General features: G+C 38.7%; 6 protein-coding genes across 6 annotated transcripts; 3 read left to right on the plus strand and 3 right to left on the minus strand.

The window, feature by feature from the left end:
• Positions 1 to 2,230: 2,230 nt before the first annotated feature.
• Positions 2,231 to 3,148, minus strand: LOC129833107 (hemoglobin subunit beta-1-like). Its single transcript, XM_055897413.1, has 3 exons — positions 2,986 to 3,148; positions 2,537 to 2,759; positions 2,231 to 2,426 (listed from the first exon to the last, which is right to left on the minus strand). The coding sequence occupies exons 1-3, from the start codon at positions 3,075 to 3,077 to the stop codon at positions 2,298 to 2,300; spliced, it is 444 nt and encodes a 147-aa protein (XP_055753388.1). The 5' UTR covers positions 3,078 to 3,148; the 3' UTR covers positions 2,231 to 2,297.
• A 973-nt stretch (positions 3,149 to 4,121) lies between these two features.
• LOC129833115 (hemoglobin subunit alpha) lies at positions 4,122 to 4,976 on the plus strand. The gene is made up of 3 exons (XM_055897419.1): positions 4,122 to 4,274; positions 4,468 to 4,675; positions 4,785 to 4,976. Exons 1-3 carry the CDS (start codon positions 4,180 to 4,182, stop codon positions 4,911 to 4,913), a joined length of 432 nt encoding a protein of 143 aa, XP_055753394.1. The 5' UTR covers positions 4,122 to 4,179; the 3' UTR covers positions 4,914 to 4,976.
• A 4,351-nt stretch (positions 4,977 to 9,327) lies between these two features.
• Positions 9,328 to 10,272, minus strand: LOC129833108 (hemoglobin subunit beta-4). The gene is made up of 3 exons (XM_055897414.1): positions 10,114 to 10,272; positions 9,715 to 9,937; positions 9,328 to 9,575 (listed from the first exon to the last, which is right to left on the minus strand). Exons 1-3 carry the CDS (start codon positions 10,203 to 10,205, stop codon positions 9,444 to 9,446), a joined length of 447 nt encoding a protein of 148 aa, XP_055753389.1. The 5' UTR covers positions 10,206 to 10,272; the 3' UTR covers positions 9,328 to 9,443.
• A 1,852-nt stretch (positions 10,273 to 12,124) lies between these two features.
• LOC129833111 (hemoglobin subunit alpha-4-like) lies at positions 12,125 to 13,055 on the plus strand. The gene is made up of 3 exons (XM_055897417.1): positions 12,125 to 12,281; positions 12,492 to 12,699; positions 12,788 to 13,055. The coding sequence occupies exons 1-3, from the start codon at positions 12,187 to 12,189 to the stop codon at positions 12,914 to 12,916; spliced, it is 432 nt and encodes a 143-aa protein (XP_055753392.1). The 5' UTR covers positions 12,125 to 12,186; the 3' UTR covers positions 12,917 to 13,055.
• Positions 13,056 to 18,549: 5,494 nt separating this feature from the next.
• LOC129833110 (hemoglobin subunit beta-1-like) lies at positions 18,550 to 19,505 on the minus strand. Its single transcript, XM_055897416.1, has 3 exons — positions 19,350 to 19,505; positions 18,900 to 19,122; positions 18,550 to 18,746 (listed from the first exon to the last, which is right to left on the minus strand). Exons 1-3 carry the CDS (start codon positions 19,439 to 19,441, stop codon positions 18,618 to 18,620), a joined length of 444 nt encoding a protein of 147 aa, XP_055753391.1. The 5' UTR covers positions 19,442 to 19,505; the 3' UTR covers positions 18,550 to 18,617.
• A 1,876-nt stretch (positions 19,506 to 21,381) lies between these two features.
• LOC129833116 (hemoglobin subunit alpha-like) lies at positions 21,382 to 22,258 on the plus strand. The gene is made up of 3 exons (XM_055897420.1): positions 21,382 to 21,534; positions 21,737 to 21,944; positions 22,054 to 22,258. Exons 1-3 carry the CDS (start codon positions 21,440 to 21,442, stop codon positions 22,180 to 22,182), a joined length of 432 nt encoding a protein of 143 aa, XP_055753395.1. The 5' UTR covers positions 21,382 to 21,439; the 3' UTR covers positions 22,183 to 22,258.
• Positions 22,259 to 23,006: the final 748 nt, after the last annotated feature.

Genomic DNA, 23,006 nt, shown 5'->3' on the forward strand with positions numbered 1-23,006 from the left:
GTCACTTTAACTATACATTCATGTACATACTACCTCAATTGGGCCGACCAACCAGTGCTCTCGCACATTGGCTAACAGGGCTATCTGCATTGTGTCCCACCCACCACCCAGCCAACCCCTCTTTTACGCTACTGCTACTCTCTGTTCATCATATATGCATAGTCACTTTAACCACACCTACATGCACATACTACCTCAATCAGCCTGACTAACTGGTGTCTGTATGTAGCCTCGCAACTTCTATATCCTCACTACTGTATATAGCCTGTCTTTTTACTGTTGTTTTAGTTCTTTATCTACCTATTATTCACCTAATACCTTTTTTGCACTATTAGTTAGAGCCTGAACGTAAGCATTTCACTGTAACCTGTTGTATTCAGCGCACGTGACAAATAAACTTTGATTTGATTTGACTCAAAATTTGATGAGAAGTCATGTGAACTTTACATTTTCAAGTTGACCTAAACAAGTACACACTTTTAAGTATTTATAACATATTATTTTTAAGTGAGTAGCTTAGTTGTATAAGTGAATATAACAAAACACAGCTTGCACATTGAATATTTATTTGCTTGTAGATGCAACTTAAACGCAATTGTCACAAAACAAAACGTGATTTTTACAAGTTAGCATAACATTTGTTTTACTTTAAGTACCTTGAACTCAAATGATTTCACTTTCTCACACAAAGAAATTGTTTGAAACAACAGTTAAGTAATTTTGCACACAAACGTAATTAGTGCAATTTACATAAAAAATATACTTTTATTTTGTTACATGTGATATTTAGTTGGCATTTGTAACATTATAATTTTGTGTTCAAATCAGGTAAACATATTGTGTGTTTACAACTTACCTTTAAATTGTCAACCTTGAATTATATACATTTGTTTAGCTGACTTCGCAAAAAAAGTATTATCACCTTGCTAAATGTAAGTACTTATGTAGCACTCAAATATTATAAGCTACTTTGAAATTAGAGCAACTTTTTTTGTGTTGACTTCAATGTAAAATATTGTATGTCTTCAACTTACAACCTATTTATCTAATATGACTTTCAGGTTTTCGTCCAGCTGGCTTTGCAGTAAAAATAGGCAAATTTAAGTGATATTTTTTTACTTCGATATTCACCGAATTTTGTTACATTATAATTTCATGGCGAAATACGCAGCCTAGATACGTCATGCCATGCAGCGGCTACGCAGGGGTGTCAAACTCATTCCACGGAGGGCCTTGTGTCTGCAGGTTTTTGGTTTTTCCTTTCAATAAAGCCCTAGACAACCAGGTGTGGGGAGTTCCTAACTAATTAGTGATGTTAATTCATCAATCAAGTACAAGGGAGGAACGAAAACCCGCAGACACTCGGCCCTCCGTGGAATGAGTTTGACACCTGTGGAATAGAGTAACTAAAGTAATTAATTAGAGTGATACAACATGAATGATTTAAGTTATTAATCAAGTGATATTAACATATACAATAGTAATATTACTTGGAATTGTAAGTAAGTTGTGCAAAAGTTACACAGTTTGGATACTTAAACAATTGAATTCACAGTGACATGATAGAACCAAGTTAAGTTACAAGTTGTTATGGCTTTAATGTTTTGAGTACAAACAGAACTTTACAACAAGTTATTGTAGGGAGTAAAAGCAAGTTAATGGACAGACATCTTTTAAGTATTCTGTACTCAAAAAAATATACTTCAACATGTTGCCCAGACTACAAATTTGTAATAGATGTAGCTCAAACTACTATGTTTAGGTAACTCTGAAATTACCATTAGTGGACAAAAAGTATTTAAGTGTGTTACACTACTAATCTACTTCATTAGCAAACTATGTTGAGCACAATGTACTTAAAATATTCCTCTACTTACTAAAACGTTTTGTGTTTAATCAACTTTAAATTGTGGCCCATTTGGGATCATGAGACACTTAGAGCTGGCTTTACTCAAACTATAACGTTGTAAGTAACTGTACTCTAGAATCCAAGTGCAGTGGGTTTCCACAAAACTGTAGAGTAATGATAACTAATAAGGGTTTACAGTGCAGCCGCCCTTAATTCACACAATAGTCCGTGACCCTAAACCATCCGTTCCCCATCGGTCAATGCCCATCTCTATATTGCCTAAATATTGATGTTATGGATTTTGTGGTGGAACTTTCCCCCAAAATTGCTACCCCCCAATCCTAACACTAATGTTGTTTGTACAAATACGAATAGAGCAGCTTGTTTCGATGTCTTTATTTTCAATCAGGCAGGGATGTCAGAACATAATCACTTGTCTGGGGTGCATTTAGAAGTACCGACTGCCCATTGCGGCTACAACCACTTTCATGAACTTCTGCCAGGTTGCTTGGATTTCAGGAGTGAAAGCAGCTCCGAACTTGGCGGCAATGACAATTGTGAGGACGTCAGCCAACACCTGTGGACAAAAGACAAAAGAGGAATATGTTAAATTAGACTGCTGTTTTTGTTTTACCTTTGTAATTAGACGTGTAGCCTAAAACATATTGCGCGAGACAGAAGGCATACCCTGAAATTTTCAGGGTCGACGAAGAGTTTGTTGGCGTGGGTCTCGCTCAGTGACTTGTATGTGGCCAAGATGTTGCCCATGTTCTTCACAGCTTTATCCAGAGCTCCACACACGACCTTGCCGTGAGCAGCAACTTTGGGGTTGCCCATGATTGCTGCGGGAGTGGACACATCTCCGAAAGAGCCGAAATAACGCTGAGTCCAGGGGTAGACGATCAGGACTCTGTCATTGCAAGAATACCGAAATATGTGGATTATTTTCAAATCTATTTCAATTATATGCCTAGTTAATAATCTAATATGCGCCATTCAAACTTAATATCAACTCAATATTAATAGTAATGATAAGATAACAGGACAGGTATAATATTGTTATAATTACTCATGATCATCTCCACTATAAACTATATTAGATGACATATTTGAATGAGGCTGAAGCCATGACCTACCTTGCCAGAGCCAGTGGTCCGACCTCATTGACATCTACTTTGCCCCAGACAGCACTGATGGTGCTCTTCTCGGCGTCTGTCCAGTCAGCCATGTTGTCAGTGTTTGTTTTCCGGTTTTGCAACAAGATTGAACAAAGAATGTGTTGTATAGGGAGACACTTTGTCTGCAACTTATATTTATGAGTGCTCTCCGCCCACTGGAGGCGGCGCATGTGATTGGCTCTGGAAAAGATCAGTATTGGCCAAGTTTTAATGAGCGCTTCAGCTCTTGTACTTGATAATTCAAGCTAATTCCGGCCTACAATTTGGCACAGTTTCTTATCTACGACAATATTTTGCCTTCCTTTTTTATCGGGGGATTCAGACCGTTCCGCCCATTTTAAGTGATTAATTTCAAGACATTACATATGATAAGCAGGAATGTCCTGTATTATTTGCAGATAGGTGTGTACCCATGTCCTCGCATGACCTCTGTCTTCCTCTGACTTTTTTTTCCGATCATCATTCGAAGTACAAGCAACCTTCTAATTGGGAATCATATCCAACTTTAATTGAACAAATGTCAAATATGTCACCTTGAATAAATATTTTCCAATTGAATGCAGGTCTTGAAGGTGGATTTGATTTGTACAATTTAATTTACTAAGGTGCATCGTAATTTTAAATAGCCAATTAACTAGCAATGAAATATATATCTATTTTAGCAAAATCAGCTTTAGAATTAGCCTATTGGAAATATATGATTGATTATACAGAAATGTTTCGTTTATGAAACGAAATAAATTATTATTATTATTATGTATTATATTTATCAAACAAATTGAAAAATTGTTGACAGCTCTGGTACAATTTATTTCCATACATTGTTTCACAGTACAGTCAGAAGACGAAAACATAGGCAAAAAAAAAGAAAGTTTCAGAAAAACTTTAATGATGTATATTATTACAAACATAGCCCTCTGACATCTTATGGGAGGGCCTAATATAGAAATTCTAACTTAACATTTGATAAAAGCCAAGATAACGTTTCTTACTCTTGGATTTTGACCAAGATGGGTGCAGTGTAGGGGGAGTGTACCCTAGTAGCTGGGCGTGTCTGCCGCTCTGCTGTAATATAAAGGACCTAGTTGTATAGGCAGTCATCTTCAGTTCATTTCTCGTAGATTTAACACACGTCAATCAATAAGGAGCAAAATGAGTCTGACAGCAAAGGACAAATCTGTGGTCAAGGCCTTCTGGGGCAAGATTAGTGGAAAGGCAGATGTCATCGGCGCTGAGGCTTTGGGAAGGTAAGCCTTGTTAATGAAAGAATGATGAGAATGATTGTGTTTAACCTGCTGACAGCGGCCTATGTGCATTTGAACATTAAGTCAACTACTTTCATTACATTGTAGACAGACGATGGGAGGAGTAAGATACGCATAATGCTTAAAAGTTAAGGCATCTAAATACGCTTAAAATGATATACAAACTCATTTGCAGGATGCTGACCGCCTACCCCCAGACTAAGACCTACTTCTCCCACTGGGCTGACCTGAGCCCCGGCTCTGCCCCAGTCAAGAAGCATGGAGGCGTCATCATGGGTGCAATTGGTAATGCTGTCGGACTGATGGACAACCTCGTGGGTGGACTGAGTGCTCTCAGCGATCTGCACGCCTTCAAGCTGCGCGTTGACCCTGGAAACTTCAAGGTTTGCCCCCAGATAACCTATTGTCTATATATTGATCACTCTCGACATCAACTCTGTTTGTTGCTATGGCTTAATCCTTCAATATTAACTTTGAAAATATACTTTTCAGATTCTGTCCCACAACATCCTTGTGACCCTGGCTATTCACTTCCCTGGGGATTTCACTCCCGAAGTGCACATTGCTGTGGATAAATTCCTTGCAGCTTTGTCCGCTGCCCTGGCTGACAAATACAGATAAATTGTAGTTCAGTTCCTGAGCTGTTGTTATCACAATAAAATAAACGGGCAATGAATTAAGTTATGTTCTGTTTTTGTGTCCTTATTCCCCCATATTTCACCATCAAGGTCATATTTGAATGTTATATATATTTGAACAACAGACTAAATACAGTAGATTCACACATTTAAAAAAAATGGAATGACAAAGGAATGAAGACATAATAAAATAATGGTGCTTTCATTTTTACTAGCTCTATGTTGTTTCCCATCATTTTGTCTAGCCTATCTAATACGTGTAACATTTATTTTGATGAATGTGGAGTAGTTGCTGAATGGGATACTACTAGAGACAGCATAGGCACAATGAAAACCTTGAGATGGATGGTATTTATTTCACATGAATTTTACATTTTAAATTAGGATTCTTTTGAGTATTTTGTCACTTGTATCGGGGTAAAATCAACGTGTAATTTGTAACAAGATAATTCAGAGAATGGTTTTTAGTATTTTCAATGTAGTGAATTTGGTCCAAAATTGGGAAGTGGACTCGACTTTGAAAGCGAACACGTTGCTTAACTGAAAGTCCTGCGCAATCTAAAAAACGTACGTGTTGTTTGGTTGGCACAACTGCTGGGCTGCCGGCGTTTGGTATTTAGTTAGGTAGTTTTCTTTAAAAAGAGCAGTGTTGGCTGATGCTGGGTTATTGGTGCTGGGCTATTGAGATTTATAAAATGGGTGGTTCGAGACCTGAATGCTGATTGGATAACAGCCGTGGTATATCAGACCCTATACCACTATGACAAAACATGTATTTTTACTGCTCTAATTACGTTGCTAACCAGTTAATAATAGCAATAAGGCACCTCGGGGTTTGTGATATATGGCCAATACACCACGCTAAAGGCTGTATCCAGGCACTCCGCAATGCATAAGAACAGGGAACAGGACATAGCCGTTGTACAGTTGAAGTCGGAAGTTACATACACTTAGGTTGGAGTCATTAAAACTCGTTTTTCAACCAATCCACACATTTCTTGTTAACAAACTATAGTTTTGGCAAGTCGGTTAGGACATCTACTTTTTGCATGACACAAGTCATTTTTTCAACAATTGTTTACAAACAGATTATTTCACTTATAATTCACTGTATCACAATTCCAGTGGGTCAGAAGTTTACATACACTAAGTTGACTGTGTCTGGAAAATTACATAAAATGATGACATGGTTTTAGAAGCTTCTGAGAGGCTAATTGACATCATTTGAGTCAATTGGAGGTGTACCTGTGGATGTATTTCAAGGCCTACGTTCAAACTCAGTGCCTCTTTGCTTGACATCATAGGAAAATCAAAAGAAATCAGCCAAGACCTCAGAATTTTTTTTATCCTTGGTAGCAATTTCCAAATGCCTGAAGGTACCACGGTCATCTGTACAAACAATAGCACGCAAGTTAAAACACCATACCGCTCAGGAAGGAGACGCGTTCTGTCTCCTAGAGATTAACGTACTTTGGTGCAAAAAGTGCAAATCAATCCCAGAACAAAAGCAAAGGACCTTGTGAAGATGTTGGAGGAAACAGGTACAAAAGTATCTATATGCACAGTAAAACGAGTCCTTTATCGACATAACCTGAAAGGTCGCTCAGCAAGGAAGAAGCCACTGCTCCAAAACCACCATAAAAAAGCCAGACTACGGTTTGCAACTGCACATTGGGACAAAGATCATACTTTTTGGAGAAATGTCCTCTGGTCTGATGAAACAAAAATAGAACTGTTTGGCCATAATGACCGTCGTTATGTTTTGAGGAAAAAGGGGGATGCTTGCAAGCCGAAGAACACCATCCCAACCTGAAGCACAGGGGTGGCAGCATCATGTTGTGGGTGTGCTTTGCTGCAGGAGGGACTAGTGCACTTCACAAAATAGATGACATCATGACGGAGGAAAATTATGTGGATATATTGAAGCAACATCTCAAGACATCAGTCAGGAAGTTAAAGCTTGGTCGCAAATGGCTCTTTCAAATGGACAATTACCCCAAGCATACTTCCAAAGTTGTGGCAAAATGGCTTAAGGACAACAAAGTCAAGGTATTGGAGTGGCCATCACAAAGCCCTGACCTCAATCCTATAGAAAATTTGTGGGCAGAACTGAAAAAGCATGTGCGAGCAAGGAGGCCTACAAACCTGACTCAGTTACACCAGCTCTGTCAGGAGGAATGGGCCAAAATGCACCCAATTTATTGTGGGAAGGTTGTGGAAGGCTACCTGAAACGTTTGACCCAAGTTAAACAATTTAAAGGCAATGCTACCAAATACGAATTGAGTGTATGTAAACTGGGAATGTGATGAAAGAAATAAAAGCTGAAATAAATCATTCTCTCTACTATTATTCTGACATTTCACATTCTTAAAATAAAGTGGTGATCCTAACTGACCTAAGACATGGCATTTTTACTAGGATTGAACGTCACCAATTGTGAAAACTGAGTTTAAATGTATTTGGCTAAGGTGTATGTAAACTTCCGAGTTCAACTGTATATTGGCCATATACCACACCCTTATTGCTTAAATTACCCAGTGGGTCAGATCAGAAGTTTGGAGACGTAGTTTAGGGGTGTGGCTTTCCGATAATTATGTTTAACCACCATGAGAGTTAATGTCATTCTTGTTAATCTGTCTGTTGTGTAGTTATCACATGTTAAGGTTGAACATTCACTTTTTTTATCTTCAATGAGGCTTAGAGAAGTGTATGAGTTCCCTTAAAGCCTATGCAAATCACATTGTTGGGATAAATACCACCTTATTATAATATGTAATACATAATCTGAATATTCTAGAAGAATCTTTCAAATGCACACATTTAAAAAACTCTTAAATGTAACTAAATGTAATCTAAAATGTAATCTACATAATCCCCCAAAATAATGATTTATCATGAGAGGGCCAAAAACAATAGTAATACTGCATACTCCAAGAAATGTTAACATCTCCCCTTTCTGTTAAACGTAGTTATACATTGCTGAGGTGTAGTCACTTTTGAGAACACAAGCTCAAGTACAAAGTACAAATATGATACAAATATGAAAACATTAAATATTTATATGATGTATTTCCTGTTCAACAAAACAGTATGAATAAGACTTCAAATTACTTATATGCTTTCTAAAATGACTAACTATAAGATTTCACCTTCCTTTTAACTATAAAATACATATTTGTATATACAATGTTAGAGAAAATGTGCATATTTTCTAAAGGTCTCTCTTGATCCAAATGTCTTCCCCCATTGCTGTGAATGTCTCACAGAACTCTTCCTGAACTAATTAGGAATTCGACTTTCATCTCATTTTAATCTGGTCCATCTATGACAAACAGAAAGTGGTTTTCGTTTGAATTATATGAATTATTTAAGATTACTGTCTATCAATCGATCTCTAAATGTGCTACAGCGACGAGACCACTATATCATGTTACTTTATGATGTAGGGATTCCAGGTATATGCGTTGTTAGTTGTTAGTGGCTGTGACATAGGGTTCAGCCAGGAGTTGATGGACAGTGAATTGATGCAATAAATAATATATATAGGCCTTTTTTACCCTCCAATTCCGTTATATCAAATTGGTAGTAGCAGTCTTGTCCCGTCACTGCAACTTCCATACTACAGATCCGAGTTCGCATGGCTCTCGACCTTCACCTCGCCTCTAGCACTGCGCTGTGCCTTAGACCGCTGCGCCACTCCGGAGGCCGCAATAATACTTGCAGCTCTATTTTGTATTTTATCGGATTTGTTTGAATAAAGCTCTGCATCAGTTGCCCTCGTTTTGCAAGACGGCGCGATCTGTCACATTGCTCTGGATAAGTCCGGTGATGGTGAGGGCAAGGCTCCAAAATCATATTTTAAATGGATTGTGTTAGGCTACTCAAGTAATGTGTTGAAAATAATTTCACATGATTGGGCTATGACGTTTAAAATGTTGCTAAAAAGATTGACTTAAATGGGCTTTTAGGTCCAAAAATTGTAAAAGCATTTGTTGACAGTGGATTGCAGTCATTCTAAGGAACTACATATTTAAATATCTAAAACAAAGAAAATAAATATTTTAAAATACTGTAGTTATCAGATTACAATTAGCAAACATTATGTGATGGTCGGCAGGTAGCCTAGTGGTTAAGAGTGTTGTTAACCGAAAGGTCGTGCGTGCCATTGAGTACTTAACTCTAATTCAGCAGACTCTCTGGATAAGAGCGTCTGCTAAATGTAAAACATGTGATCGCCTGTCCACGTTTTAGGAAATCATTTATTTTTCAAACTTGAAAATGTGTAGGCAAGGCATCGCTTATTTGAATCCACTGGAGGTCTAACTAGAACCCATTTGCCATCATTGCAATTGCAGGAGAGCATTTTCCATAAAAAACAATACTTCAAAAAGATAAATGCTTTTAAATGTATTTTATTCATTTCAATATGTGTCGCTATGGCACAGCTTCCAGCCTAACAGACTGGAGTTGGAGTGTCATCTCTCTTCCATATTGATGCTGTCGAGTGATGCGCTAGTGGTACTGTCTGCCAAGAGCGGACACAACGACAGCCAGGAACTTCTGGAAGGCTTCCTGAGTATCAGCACTGAAAACGGCGGGACCGAGCTTGGCCGCCACGCACACGGTGATGCAGTCGGCGAGGAGCTGTGGAGAGTGGACGGTAAAGGAACCAGATGGAGAATGTAATATTTGAATAAGCTTTACATCGGCTCATAACGCTATTTAATTTATAAGACGATATATTTTTGTATTTTGTTTCAGTTTGCTAAAGTGTAATACTCACCCTGAAGTTATCGGGATCCACGTGCAGTTTCTCGGAGTGCATCACACTCAGTGCAGTATAGGTGTTCTTGATGTCATCCAGGTTCTGCACAGCTCTGTCCAGTCCGTGCATCACGGTCTTTCCGTGCTTGGCCACGGCGGGGTTACCCATGATGGCAGCGGGTGTGGACAGGTTGCCGAAGGTGCTGAAGTGTCTCTGAGTCCATGGAGACACGATCAGAAGTCTAAAAAGAAATAAAACAGGCTGCCATTAAAATTATACTTCACAATCAATATGGTCTGTATCGCACCAAAGGTGAACAACGCGGTTTCTAACTACGCAATTAGTGCTAAATAGTCTAGGTAGCCTATTATCGTGTTATTATTTAATGATGTCTACATAAATATTATAAGAATGTACCTGGCCAGGGCCTGGGGTCCGATCTCATCCACGCTGATCTTTCCCCACAGGCCTACGATGGCACTGCGCTCAGCATCTGTCCAGTCGACCATGTTGACGTTTGTTTGTTGATTTCCGTTGGTACTTGCAAAATGTTACAATGGATTCCTGAACTGTTTGTCTCCTGGGACTTCCAATTTATTGATGTTCAGTATCTCCGCCCTGAACAGAACACAGAAAATGATTGGATGAACGTCTTGAGGGGGCAAGGTCCTCGAGTGTGTCACATATCGGCATTGTGCCAACTTCATCCCACCTTTAAAGATAATGCTTGGTCATTTAGGCGTTTCCAAATTCTAATGATTATGGATGGAATAAACAAGTCATGATTAGCCTCCATCGGCATTTTTGTCAAAATGTAGTTATTGACATAGCCTTGTTCTGTTCAATGTTCTCTACATACTGCATACTTAATACTCCAATTCATATTGTTAAGTTCAAAATAATATCTAACACCACTCAAACCAATGAAGGTTCGGAACTTTAATGCCAATTATCTCAGGATAGAACCTTATTTAGCACAAAATTCTCTTTTAATTTATCGTTGTAATATTCACATTGAATTGCAATATTATCTTTATAAAATGCTAATTATTGATGTAAGTGTTTATTTAGGGTCTCGTTTAAAAAAAAGAAAAGCCTCGATTGGGAGTAAACTATTAAAGAAAGAGCATGACTCAATGTGTTTTATCTTCATATTCAGACGGCCCCACCCATTTGAAAGTTCCATATTTCTGGTCTTTTTGAATGATTAATCGAAATGTCAGTTGGTGACTAGTCGTTTTATAGGCCTTCATCAGGGGAATTGATACGTTCTAACTGGACACTATTCAATGTGGATGTTAGCCTATTTCATTCAATGAAACTACAGCTTTTTGTTTAACTCCACTGAAATACAATGCACGTAACCTATATATTGTTACAATGTTTAGTGATAGGCCTAGGCTACGCTTTGCAACCAAAACAAAAACTTTCCGATTATCAGGTCTATACTTTGTCTCAGTATTTATGTGTTAACTGTGAATATTGACTACATAGGCCAAATTGGATATAAGCCAACACGTCTTGATTTGGTTGCTAGTTGCCAATCCAATCACGTTGCAACTATTTGTCAGTGTTGCGGAAGCTACTCTGAAAATAAAATTGACCAGGTTAGCAATTACTTCACACTGGAAGAAGATAAGCTACACTAAAGCTACCCCTAAGAAAAATATTAAGGTACAATGGCAAAGTAGTTCACTATTCAAACTACTTCGTAAAAAATGATCATATGTAAATCTGAAATGTAATAGAGTAAAAACTGTAAGTCAGAGAACGTTGGGGTAAAATGTTGACAGTGTGTATTTTAGCCTATTAGCAGAAAAACTATGTTTCAAGTCAGAATTAGGCAGGTCTAATGCACCAAAAAGGTAAATGATTGCCTACTTCATCCATATTTTATTTTATTTAGCAAAAAAAGTCGTGTGTAGTTCCAGTAGTTAGCTGCTACATGGGGAAAAAAAGTAGTTAACTACTGAAAACCCTAACTCGATTTAAATGTAGTTCAACTCCCACCAAGCTACTGCAAAATGTAGTTAAATTACTAGTTGAACTACATGTAGTCCACTACTCCCCAACACTGCCTTGTGTACAGAATCACATAGCCTTTACTCACCAATGAGTATTGGCAATTTTAGACCGTTTGACTAAACCTTAACTGTAAAGAAAATATTGAGGTATTTAGTGTTTCAAAAAAACTTTGTTATTCAGTCTAAATAAAATAAATACATGCAATGTTATGACAGCATTTTTACAAACGAAATAGATTATGTGCACTTGTCATATTTTGGACATTACACGAATTGGCTCAGTTCCATAACATATTAAAAAAACATGAATCATGTCTTGGAAAAATGCCCAATGAGGGGAGGAGCCGAGATTACATCGGGGTGTGCCTTTTCTTGTGCCTCAATAAAAACAGCCTCTGAGAAGTCTGTGCTCACACGCTTCTTTTCTCAGCATCTTCATTTAAGTGGGTTAACGGACAAGACAGCTATGAGTCTCTCAGCCAAGGACAAAGCCAACGTGAAGGCCATCTGGGGCAAGATCCTCCCTAAATCCGATGAGATTGGAGAACAGGCTCTTTCCAGGTAATTACATAACGATGTATGATAAATTAGACTAAATTAGATAAATAGACCTGAACATGTATTCAAATTATTAACACAACTCCTCAGTCAATTATATGGAAGCTATGAATGCGTAGCCTATCTCAGCAAAAATATGGACGGGATTTCCGACCGTGTGAATTATTATTTAAGATGAATTTTGTCTCACCTGATTTCTAATGTCCACGACAGGATGCTTGTTGTCTACCCCCAGACCAAGGCCTACTTCTCCCACTGGGCTTCCGTTGCCCCCGGTTCCGCTCCAGTGAAGAAGCACGGCATCACCATCATGAATCAGATCGATGCCTGTGTTGGCAACTTGGACGATCTCTTTGGTTTCTTGTGCAAGCTCAGTGAACTGCACGCCACCAAGCTGAGGGTGGACCCCACCAACTTCAAGGTAAGAGAAAAAGACACAAAAAAAAATAAAAAATGTAAGTTTTTACCTGTGTGAAGGTGAAATAATCTATTTCCCTTTTGCTTTGCAGATCCTGGCTCACAACCTGATTGTGGTCGTTGCCGCCTACTTCCCTGCGGAATTCACCCCCGAGATCCACCTGTCCGTGGACAAGTTCCTGCAGCAACTGGCTCTGGCCCTGGCGGAGAAGTACCGCTAAACTGGAGTTCAGCTGCTAAACTGTCATCAGAGCTACAAGCTCTCACAGTCTTACATCAGAATTAGACGTTCATCCATGTTTCTCAAACGTAATGTCCTTCCGATATTGACACACTGACAATAAACCTAAATTAAACTCATACTGAGGTGTTTGTTTTTCATTTTCGTTATCCATAGGGGGCACAGGGGCACGTACCCCATCATATTTTTCCTCTTAAAAAACGAAATAATGATAATAATATTTTTTCTCTGTAGTACTACTAGCCATTTAGCAATTGTATGAAGTTGGCTTTAGCTAGCTCAGATGGGTTCCCAATCTCCCAAACTCATAACTATCTACCAATAAGCCATTTCAGGCTATCAATCAAGTTAGAGAGCAAGCTTGTCAAAATTCTTCAATTTAGGGACCACCCCACAGCCCCACAGCCATCACCCCTCAGATCTTTGCGGTGCATGAAGCCCCTGCTCACATTGTCTTGTGATTTACAGTGCATTCGGAAAGAATTCAGACCCCTTTACCTTATCCACATTTTGTTACGTTACATATTTATTTTAATATTTATTAAATCGTTTATTCCCTCATAAATCTACACACAAAACCCCACAATGACACATCAAAAACAGAATTTAAGAAATGTTTGCAAATGTATTAAAAAAACAACAACAGGAGGAGTCGTGTAGGACAGCGAAAAAAGATGGCAGCATTTTAGAGAGCTCCTACCTGCATGCAAATATTGAAATTCAACGGCATACGCTTTCATTTGTGTCTTAATATATTGACTTGAAGTACAGTTGTCACGCCCTGGCCTTAGTATTCTTTGTTTTCTTTATTATTTTAGTTAGGTCTGGGTGTGACATGGGGAATGTTTGTGGGTGTTGTCTAGTTTAGGGTGTGTGTATTGTTTAGTTTTTTTTTGTAGTAGGTATGGGGTAGTGTTCAGTGTAGGTGTCTAGGAAAGTCTATGGTTGCCTGAATTGGTTCTCAATCAGAGACAGCTGTTTATTGTTGTCTCTGATTGGGAGCCATATTTAAGGCAGCCATAGGCTTTAGGTGTTTGTGGGTAATTGTCTATGTGTAGTGTTTGTGTCAGCACTATTTGTTATTATAGCTTCACGGTCGTCAGTTTGTTATTTTGTTAGTTTGTCTATAGTGTTCGTTTCGTGTTTTTTCCCTCTTCTAAATAAAAGAAGATGTATTTCTCACACGCTGCGCCTTGGTCCTCTTTCTCACCCATAGACGATCGTGACAACAGTTTAATATAAAGATAATTTACATTTTGAAACATTTTGCTAAAGTGGCGTTATTGGAATGTCGACACACGCTAAAAACGTATTCAAGCCTAACACACGGTTTTCACAGAAGGCCACATCGACTAGCAAACAAACAGCAAGTCTTCCCGAACACCCCCACCGAGACATTGAAAAACACGTAAAAGCAGAGAAATCGGTACATATTTAGGATCTATTTGAGCAAATCGGAAATTGAACATGATTTTGTTTGATGTTCCATCTGATTTCTCCACGATAAAAACAAGCAAGAGTCTCACATTCAATTCGTGCACATATGTACATAATGCATTTCAGCAAATTTCGTGCGTTTAAATTTCGTGCATTTTCGTGCGTTTTTGTGTGGCCTAATTCGTGAGAAAAGACACGAATTTATGTGCTTCTTAATTCGTGCAAAAATACACAAATTTAACCATTAAAGCCGCGATAGTCTATATTTCATTTTTGTTCTTCTTTATGGCTAATTCAACGTTATGAATATACAAAAAAGTTGTCTTTGTTTAACCATGTTTTAAAATGTGTCGTTGTATGGCTATATGTACTGTTTTAGACTTTCTGAACAGACATTTTGAGAAAAGACACACATTTACGTGCGACTTAATTCGTGGGATTTTTTAATTATTAATGCCAATGCTGTTTTCTATGCTTGATTTCGCTTACTACTTTAATACTTTGGGATAGTGATGCACTTGTAATCAGAAAGGCCCTTTTTGTCATGTAGGCAACAGTACACGATTTTCTTCATAACCCATTTCATATTTCGTTGAGCCTAATTCACACAATTTTCTTCATAATGCATTTATTACATGTTAAACAGGTTAATGTAAAATAATGAATTACGTTCATGTCAATAATGGTATATACTGTAACGCGTTCAACCAGTTAGCAAGTCAAAAATGTCAGTTTCCTAGTACCGACTAGCACTTGAATGGAGTATTATGCTGGCTTCACATTCTCGTGGGAAATGGGAAAATGGGAAGTTGAACATGATTGTGTTCAAGTGCTTTTGAAGTCGGAACAATTCTTAAACCAATAAGATTGGCAACATCATTTTCTAACTTCCCACTTGTAATTCCTATTCGGAGGGTCATTCAAGTGAAATTAGTAAGTGTAATAGACAACAGTAGGGTCTGGGTCGCGGAGTGTCCAGGGCTCATACACATTCACGACCACCGCGGAGTGTCAGTATCCTACTAGGTGTCCGTTCAGTTAACTAGTAGAATTATTGTTTGTGAAGTAAGTATGGGGATTATTATTAAGGTTCTGGTCGTCTGAGATACCAACAGCCTATATATACAACAAACAATATAACTATAGAATTAAGAAACTAAAGTAAATAAAGTAATAATGAAATCAATGCAAAAACTAAAATATAACATTCACAAATGTTTGGTTGCTTTAAGACTAATATGTCATGTCTACACAATAATATTGGAGCAGTTCCAATGTTTAGCCTACATCCAATGTTTAGCCTACATCCAAGGTTTAGCCTACATTCAATGTTTAGCCTACATCCAATGTTTAGCCTACATCCAATGTTTAGCCTACATCCAATGTTTAGCCTACATCCAATGTTTAGCCTACATCCAATGTTTAGCCTACATCCAATGTTTAGCCTACATTCAATGTTTAGCCTACATCCAATGTTTAGCCTACATCCAATGTTTAGCCTACATCCAATGTTTAGCCTACATCCAATGTTTAGCCTACATCCAATGTTTAGCCTACATCCAATGTTTAGCCTACATTCAATGTTTAGCCTACATCCAATGTTTAGCCTACATCCAATGTTTAGCCTACATCCAATGTTTAGCCTACATCTGTCTTCAGATTTATTTTATGGGTGATTTTTCCATTAAATACATTTCTTTCAATTATCCAAGATTATACCACTCTGACCTTCTTCTCTCCTACAGTACCAGCCCTCATGCTCTCTCCCCTCAACCACAGTTGGCCACCTTGTCATCCCCAGGTCCAAGCTCCAGAGTTTCAGGGCTCTGGAATGCCCTCCCTACAGCCATCCGTGACTCTGAGTCCATCATCATCTTTCTGTCCCGCCTAAAAACCCACCTCTTCGCCATGTCCTACCCTTACCTCCCCCTCCACCATTCTCACACACACCTCTTCTGTTTCACACACTTGCACACACACTCACACATACGCGCAACACCTGCTCGCTCACTCACCTGCTGTCTCACTCACATACTCACACATCACACCCTTTCCTTCAAATCAAATCAAATCAAATCAAATGTATTTATAAAGCCCTTCTCACATCAATTGATATCTCAAAGTGCTGTACAGAAACCCAGCCCAAAACCCCAAACAGCAAGCAATGCAGGTGTAGAAACACGGTGGCTAGGAAAAACTTTAGAGAAAGGCCAGAACCTCGGGAGAAACCAAGAGAGGAACCAGGCTATGAGGGGTGGCCAGTCCTCTTCTGTCTGTGCCGGGTGGAGATTATAAAATGGGGCTGACCAACAATTCTCTGTGTCTGAAATTCCAAAAAGACACTGGGACCTTTTTACACGCAATATGGAAATATACATTAGTGCTACCTTTCTGGAAGGATGTTTTGAAATACTTGGAGGGTTGGATGGTTGGGGTTAATGGTTTGGGTTAATAATTCCAATAATAGCCATTTGATTACCTGTTCAGGAGTCTTATGGCTTGGGGATTAAAGCTGTTTGGGGATTAAAGCTGTTAAGCCTTTTGGTCCTAGACTTGGCGCTCCGGTACTGCTTGCCATGGTGTAGCAGATTGAAAAGTTTATGACTGGGGTGGCTGGGGTCTTTGACCAGTTTTAGGGCCTTCCGCTGACACCGCCTGGTGTAGAGGTCCTGGATGGCAGGAAGTTTAGCCCCAGTGATGTACTGGGCCGTACGCACTACCTTCTGTACTACCAGTCAGTGATAGTACTACCAGTCAGTGATGCAACCAGTCAGGATGCTCTCGATGTTGCAGCTGCGAAATATTTTTAGTTTCCTGAGGGGGAATGGGCTTTGTCGTGCCCTCTTCACGACTGTTGTGTGTGTTTGGACCATGATCGTTTGTTGGTGATGTGAACACCAAGGAACTTGAAGCTCTCAACCTGCTCCGCTACAGCCCCATCAAATCAAATGTATTTATATAGCCCTTCTTACATCAGCTGATATATCAAAGTGCTGTACAGAATCCCAGCCTAAAACCCCAAACTGCAAGCAATGCAGGTGTAGAAGCACGGTGGCTAGGAAAAACTCCCTAGAAAGGCCAAAACCTCGGAAGAAACGTAGAGAGGAACCAGGCTATGAGGGGTGGCCAGTCCTCTTCTGTCTGTGCCGGGTGGAGATTATAACAGAACATGGCCAAGATGTTCAAATGTTCATATATGACCAGCAGGGTCAAATAATAATAATCACAGTGGTTCTCGAGGGTGCAACAGGTCAGCACCTCAGGAGTAAGTTGGCTTTTCATGGCCGATCATTCAGAGTATTTCTACTGCTCCTGCTGTCTCTGGAGAGTTGAAAACAGCAGGTCTGGGATAGGTAGCACGTCCTGTGAACAGGTCAGGGTTCCATAGCCGCAAGCAGAACAGTTGAAGCTGGAGCAGCAGCATGCCAGGTAGTCCTGAGGCATGGTCCTAGGGCTCAGGTCCTCCGAGAGAGAGAGCATACTTAAATTCACACAGGACACCGGATAAGACAGGAGAAATACTACAGCTTAAACAGACCCCGACACAAACTACTGCAGCATAAATACTGGAGGCTGAGAAAGGAGGGGTCAGGAGACACTGTGGCCCCATCCAAATATTTGACCCAATCACAGACTTCACTACAGGTAAACCTAGGTTGTGTAGGCAATCACTCTGACTATGTCTGCAAATAGCCTATTGATTTGGCTTATTATGCTTTGCAATAATGGACTAAATCACAGATCGAGCACATCATTGCGCGCATGTCACACATCATGGAAACCTTGAGGCAAAAAGTACATAGCCTAGTGGCAATATAAATCAATTGATTGAACATGAAATTGAGTTCAATATGATTGAAACAGCCTACATACATGGGCATATAAAGGCTATGTTTTAATACAGTCATCTCGGTTTTCATTTGAAGCATAATTGTATCCTACACTTGTTTATAACAATTGCAGATACTTCGGCTATTTTTTTTGTAGTCAGCTTCGTTCTGATGTTATCCGCAGTCACAGACAGAATCAAGATGTTTAGCAGAGATTTTCTGTAATTGAAGTGACGCGGAAGGGCAAAGAAAACATCTAGCCATGCACTTCGGCTGGTCTATTAGTGGTCTGTTAATGTTAAGAATTTGTCGTGGACTGTCCCCCCTCTAAAAAAAAATGCAATGGTTTGTTTCGATGTCTTTATTTTCAATCAGGCAGGGATGTCAGAACATAATAACTTGTCTGGGGTGCATTTAGAAGTACCGACTGCCCATTGCTGCGACAACCACTTTCATGAACTTCTGCCAGGTTGCTTGGATTTCAGGAGTGAAAGCGGGTCCGAACTTGGCGGCAATGACAATTGTGAGGACGTCAGCCAACACCTGTGGACAAAAGACAAAGGAGGAAGATGTTAAATTAGACTGACGGTTTTGTTTTACCTTTGGAATTAGACGTGTTGCTCTGATTGTTATGTGTGTAGGCTTACATCAATAAAGCCTAAAATATAAGCCTATTTCTCAAGACACAAGGCATACCCTGAAATTGTCGGGGTCAACGAAGAGTTTGTTGGCGTGGGTCTCGCTCAGTGACTTGTATGTGGCCAAGATGTTGCCCATGTTCTTCACAGCTTTATCCAGAGCTCCACACACGACCTTGCCGTGAGCAGCAACTTTGGGGTTGCCCATGATTGCTGCGGCAGTGGACACATCTCCGAAAGAGCCGAAATAACGCTGAGTCCAGGGGTAGACGATCAGGACTCTGTCATTTCAAGAACACCGAAATACCGAAATATTATTTTCAAATCTATTTCAATTATATGCCTAGTTAATAATCTAATATGCGCCATTCAAACTTAATATCAACTCAATATTAATAGTAATGATAAGATAACAGGACAAGTATAATATAGTTATAATTACTCATGATCATCTCCACTATAAACTATATTAGATGACATATTTAATGAGGCTGAAGCCATGACCTACCTTGCCAGAGCCAGTGGTCCGACCTCATTGATATCTACTTTGCCCCAGACAGCACTGATGGTGCTCTTCTCGGCGTCTGTCCAGTCAACCATGTTGTCAGTGTTTGTTTTCCGGTTTTGCAACAAGATAAAACAAATTGTCTTGTGTAGGGAGACACTTTGTCTGCAACTTATATTTATGAGTGCACTCCGCCCACTGGAGGCGGCGCATATGATTGGCTCTGGTAAAGATTAGTATTGGCCAAGTGAGCGCTTCAGCTCTCGAACTTGATGACATCAATTCTAATAATTTATCTGTTAAACAGTAAATGTTAATTTATTAATTGTTACAGAATCAAGTCTGTAGATTAGATCCTAAAAGCTGGAAGCATATGTAAATATGCATATACAATTTTCTAGATTACCAACGTTTCAAAATTCGCATGATCACTATCTAAAAGAGTTTTAATTTATCCAACTGATGCAAGAATAAAAGCAAGGTTATGGCAAAACGCTTCCGGAGATTACATGTCCTTCATTGCAGTGTATAAGGCTATACAAATGAAAAAATAGAAAGACGCAATCAAATATAACAAATATGAATTAGGAACATGTAATAATTCCAGCCAATTCCGGCCTACTATTTGGCACAGTTTCTTATCTATGACAAAATGATGCCTGCCTTTTTTTATCGGGGTATTCAGACCGTTCCGCCCATTTTAAGTGATTAATTTCAAGACATTAAAAATGATAAGCAGGAATGTCCTGTATTATTTGCAGATAGGTGTGTACCCATGTCCTCGCATGACCTCAGTCTTCCTCTTACATTACATTTACATTTAAGTCATTTAGCAGACGCTCTTATCCAGAGCGACTTACAAATCTGACTTTTTTGTTTCGATCATTCGAAGTCCAATCAACTTTTTTAAATGGGAATCATATCCAACTTCCAACCCCAGAGTAGTCATATAACTGACTTGCCTAGTTAAATAAAGGTTAAATAAGAAATAAAAATGTGAAACACGTCACTTTGAATAAATATTTTCCAATTGAACGCAGGTCTTTGAAGGTGGATCTGATTTTTACAATATAATTTTCCAATGTAATATATATTAAATAACTCTACAATCAAATATATATATAGCCTACCTTTAATTATTTAACATTATGTAGGATAGAACAAAGTTTGCGTCATAATCTAGGCCAATACAATTTCAAATAGCCAATGAACAATTAATGAAATATTTGTATATTTTGGCAAAAGAAGCTTTATCTTTTGAATTAATTTATTGGAAATATATGCTCGATTAGGCAACTCTGAAAGATATCCTTTTATGCAACGAAAAAATAAATAGTAATAATTATCTTTATTAAAAAAATTGTAAAATAGTTGACATATTTTTCATCTGGTGCAATTGATTTAAATGCATTATGTTAGAGTACATTCAGAATATCAAACTGTAGGCTACAAAAAGAAACAAAAAGTTAATTAGGCCCTAATGATGGATATTATTAGAAACATAGCCCTATGACATCTTATTGAAGGGTTTAATATGGAAATTCAAACTTAATATTTCATAAACGCCAAAATAATTATTTAACGTTATTTAGGATATAAAAAGAAATTGCCAATTCACTATAAATGAAATATTTGGCAAATTTTGGCAAAAGCAGCTGCAACTTTAGAATATAATATTGGACATATACGCTTGATTACACTGAAATAGTACATTTTATGCAACAAAAATAATAATCTTTATCAATCAAACTGTAAAATTGTTGCATCTGGTAGGCCTCCAATTAATATGCATTGCGCAAAAGAACAAAATGAATGATGGATATTGTTAGAAACATAGCCCTCTGACATCTTATTGAAGTTTTTAATATAAAAACTCGAACTTAATATTTGATAAGCCACAAAAAAAGCTTAATATTTGATAAAAAGATCTTACTCTTGGATTTTGACCAAGATGGTTGCAGTGTAGGGGGAGTGTACCCTAGTAGCTGGGCGTGTCTGCCGCTCTACTGTAATATAAAGGACCTAGTTGTATAGGCAGTCATCTTCAGTTCATTTCTCGTAAATTTAACACACGTCAATCAATAAGGAGCAAAATGAGTCTGACAGCAAAGGACAAATCTGTGGTCAAGGCCTTCTGGGGCAAGATTAGTGGAAAGGCAGATGTCATCGGCGCTGAGGCTTTGGGAAGGTAAGCCTTGTTAATGAAAGAATGATGAGAGGGATTGTGTTTAACCTGCTGACAGCGGCCAATGTGCATTTGAACATTAAGTCAACTACTTTCATTACATTGTAGACAGACGATGGGAGAAAAACGATATGCGTAAAGCTTAGAAGTTCAGCATCTAATACAAAGGCCTATAATAGGAACTATTCTGTACCTTCCTTTGCAGGATGCTGACCGCTTACCCCCAGACTAAGACCTACTTCTCCCACTGGGCAGACCTGAGCCCCGGCTCTGGCCCAGTCAAGAAGCATGGAGGCGTCATCATGGGTGCAATTGGTAATGCTGTCGGACTGATGGACAACCTCGTGGGTGGACTGAGTGCTCTCAGCGATCTGCACGCCTTCAAGCTGCGCGTTGACCCTGGAAACTTCAAGGTTGGCGCCCAGATAACCTATTGTCTTTATATTGATCACTCTCGACATCAACTCTGTCTGTTGCTATGGCTTAATCCTTCAATATTAACTTTGAAAATATACTTTTCAGATTCTGTCCCACAACATCCTTGTGACCCTGGCTATTCACTTCCCTGGGGATTTCACTCCCGAAGTGCACATTGCTGTGGATAAATTCCTTGCAGCTTTGTCCGCTGCCCTGGCTGACAAATACAGATAAGACCATCATGCAAGTCCAAAATTGGACTCCAGTTCCCGCTCTGTTGTTATCACAAAATAAACAGGCAATGAATGAAGTTATGTCCTCTGTGTCCTTATTCCACCACAGTTCACCATCAAAGTCATATTTGAATTTCATCACTATCAACATCTAGATTGAATACATTGAATGAAGAAAAGAATGGATTAAGTACTAAATAGTGCTTTGGGCGCACCATCCACTAGCTCACTATGTTCTTCTCCATAACTTTGGATAGCCTATCTAATACGTGTAACATGAATTTTGCTGACCTCATTTAATATTTGATGAATATGGAGTAGTTCCAGATAGGGGTTGGTAAACTGAATGGGCTATATGAAGACGGTAGAGGCACAATGAAAACCTATTCAGAGATGACAAATATGTATTTTAGACCTACATGAATTTAAAATATTTTAATAACTTTTAAAAACGGTAAAAACAAAACAAGATACTTAATAGAATAGGCTATTTTGTATTTTAAATGCAGTGAATTTGGTTGGGGAAGTGAAATCGACTTTGAAAAACGAACAGGTTGTGTTTTTCTGTATATACCACGCACTCAATCTGGATGTTCCGTGCCTCGACTTTCTTTCAACCGCGGCATTTTGTAGTTTATTTTGATATATTAGTATTTAGGATTTTTAAAATTTTGTAATAATAAAGTATCCTTGCGCATCTCTGAACCTAAATGTCTGTAAGTTAAATGGTTTTACTATTTCGTACAAACATGTATTTTTTTATACATTTGTGGAGATTTAGTCTAGTAGGCCTACTAGTAGGATAGTCTCTCGGGTTTTTGTTGC

The sequence above is a fragment of the Salvelinus fontinalis genome, chromosome 34 (assembly GCF_029448725.1).
Source record: "Salvelinus fontinalis isolate EN_2023a chromosome 34, ASM2944872v1, whole genome shotgun sequence".
NCBI lineage: Eukaryota > Metazoa > Chordata > Actinopteri > Salmoniformes > Salmonidae > Salvelinus > Salvelinus fontinalis.